We start from the raw sequence: 1,325 nt of genomic DNA on the forward strand, positions 1-1,325 counted from the left end.
ATTATCACATTTTGTGAGAATATAGGTATCATTGTTTTCAGTTTTATTTTCTATTTCTTTTGGCAAATAAAACATGAAAAGTGATATCAAATTATTATTAATTGGGTTTTGAAATGATGATGTGTAATTATGAAGAACCTTTTACTTTTCCAAATTGCCAATTTCTTGCTGAGTACAAATTATTACTTATATACTGTTATTACATTTAAAAATTTATCGTACATAAACTAAATGGTTATTACAGATCATGTATTACATATATAATTATCCTGTAATGAATGGCCCACAGCAAAGATTACTTGAGAGAAGAATAAGATAAAGCAGTTGGCAGTATTTCATAACCAAAGAAACATTCTCTTTCTCTCTCTCTCTATCTCTCTCACCCCCACCCCCCTCATTTACGCTCCTCAGTAAATTTTAATCGCTTTAGAAAGCAAATTTTAAAATTGAATTGTATTAGAATTGAATATTACATATTCCCATATTTTTTCTCACAACTATTTCATGTAGAATAATTTTTTGTATTCATTTTTCTTTTAACAGAAATAAATGTCTGAATGAGAAGCGTCGGCGAGAGCAGGAAAATACTTATATCGAAGAACTTGCAGAGTTAATCTCGGCAAGTGTCACCGATATGAGCTCATTCTCAGTGAAGCCTGATAAGTGTGCAATACTGCAAGAAACGGTGAACCAGATCAAACAGATCAAAAGTGGTTGGTATCTTTTATGTTTTACTTGTTTCAGTCATTAGACTGCAGCCATGCTGAAACACCACCTTGAAGAATTTTTAGTTGAATAAATTGACCCCAGTACATTTTCTTTTTTATTTAAAGTCTGGTACTCATTCTATCAGTCTCCTTTGTTGAACCACAAAATTACAAGAGCATAAACACACCAACATCAACTGTCAAGCAGTAGTGGGGGGACAGACAGACACACACACACACAGATACATATATATAAATGATACAAATTAGATATTTTTTCAAATGCAGAATTGCCATTAGAACAGCAGAAATACTGGGTACATTAGCCTTAAAAAGCGGAAAAATTTGTCAACAACCAGCCATGGGACTTGGTAATGGTGACTACAGTGAGATGCATATGGAAAAAGTTCTTGGAACTGAGTAGCATACTTTTGAGTACTAATAGACTGTCACTGTGACTGAAGGAAATGATGTATGTTGCATGTGTGGAGAGTGCTTATGATTTATAAGAGTGAGACATGAGTAATGAACACAAAGTAGCAGCAGAGAAGGCTCTAAAGAACAGAAACTAGACTGATTCAGTGGATGAGAGAAGGGAAAAAGAGTGAGTTTGGGAAT

At 33.6% G+C, this 1,325-nt stretch overlaps 1 protein-coding gene across 7 annotated transcripts in view; it reads left to right on the plus strand.

The window, feature by feature from the left end:
- Positions 1-1,325, plus strand: part of LOC106869828 (nuclear receptor coactivator 3) — a 485,654-nt gene that overhangs the window by 362,037 nt on the left and 122,292 nt on the right. For all 7 annotated transcript variants that reach the window (XM_052976409.1, XM_052976410.1, XM_052976406.1 and 4 more), the window contains one exon: positions 544-713. In XM_052976409.1, the coding sequence (XP_052832369.1) occupies positions 544-713 (170 nt within the window). The remainder of the gene's footprint in view (positions 1-543; positions 714-1,325) is intronic.

The sequence above is a fragment of the Octopus bimaculoides genome, chromosome 24 (genome assembly GCF_001194135.2).
Source record: "Octopus bimaculoides isolate UCB-OBI-ISO-001 chromosome 24, ASM119413v2, whole genome shotgun sequence".
Classification (NCBI taxonomy): domain Eukaryota; kingdom Metazoa; phylum Mollusca; class Cephalopoda; order Octopoda; family Octopodidae; genus Octopus; species Octopus bimaculoides.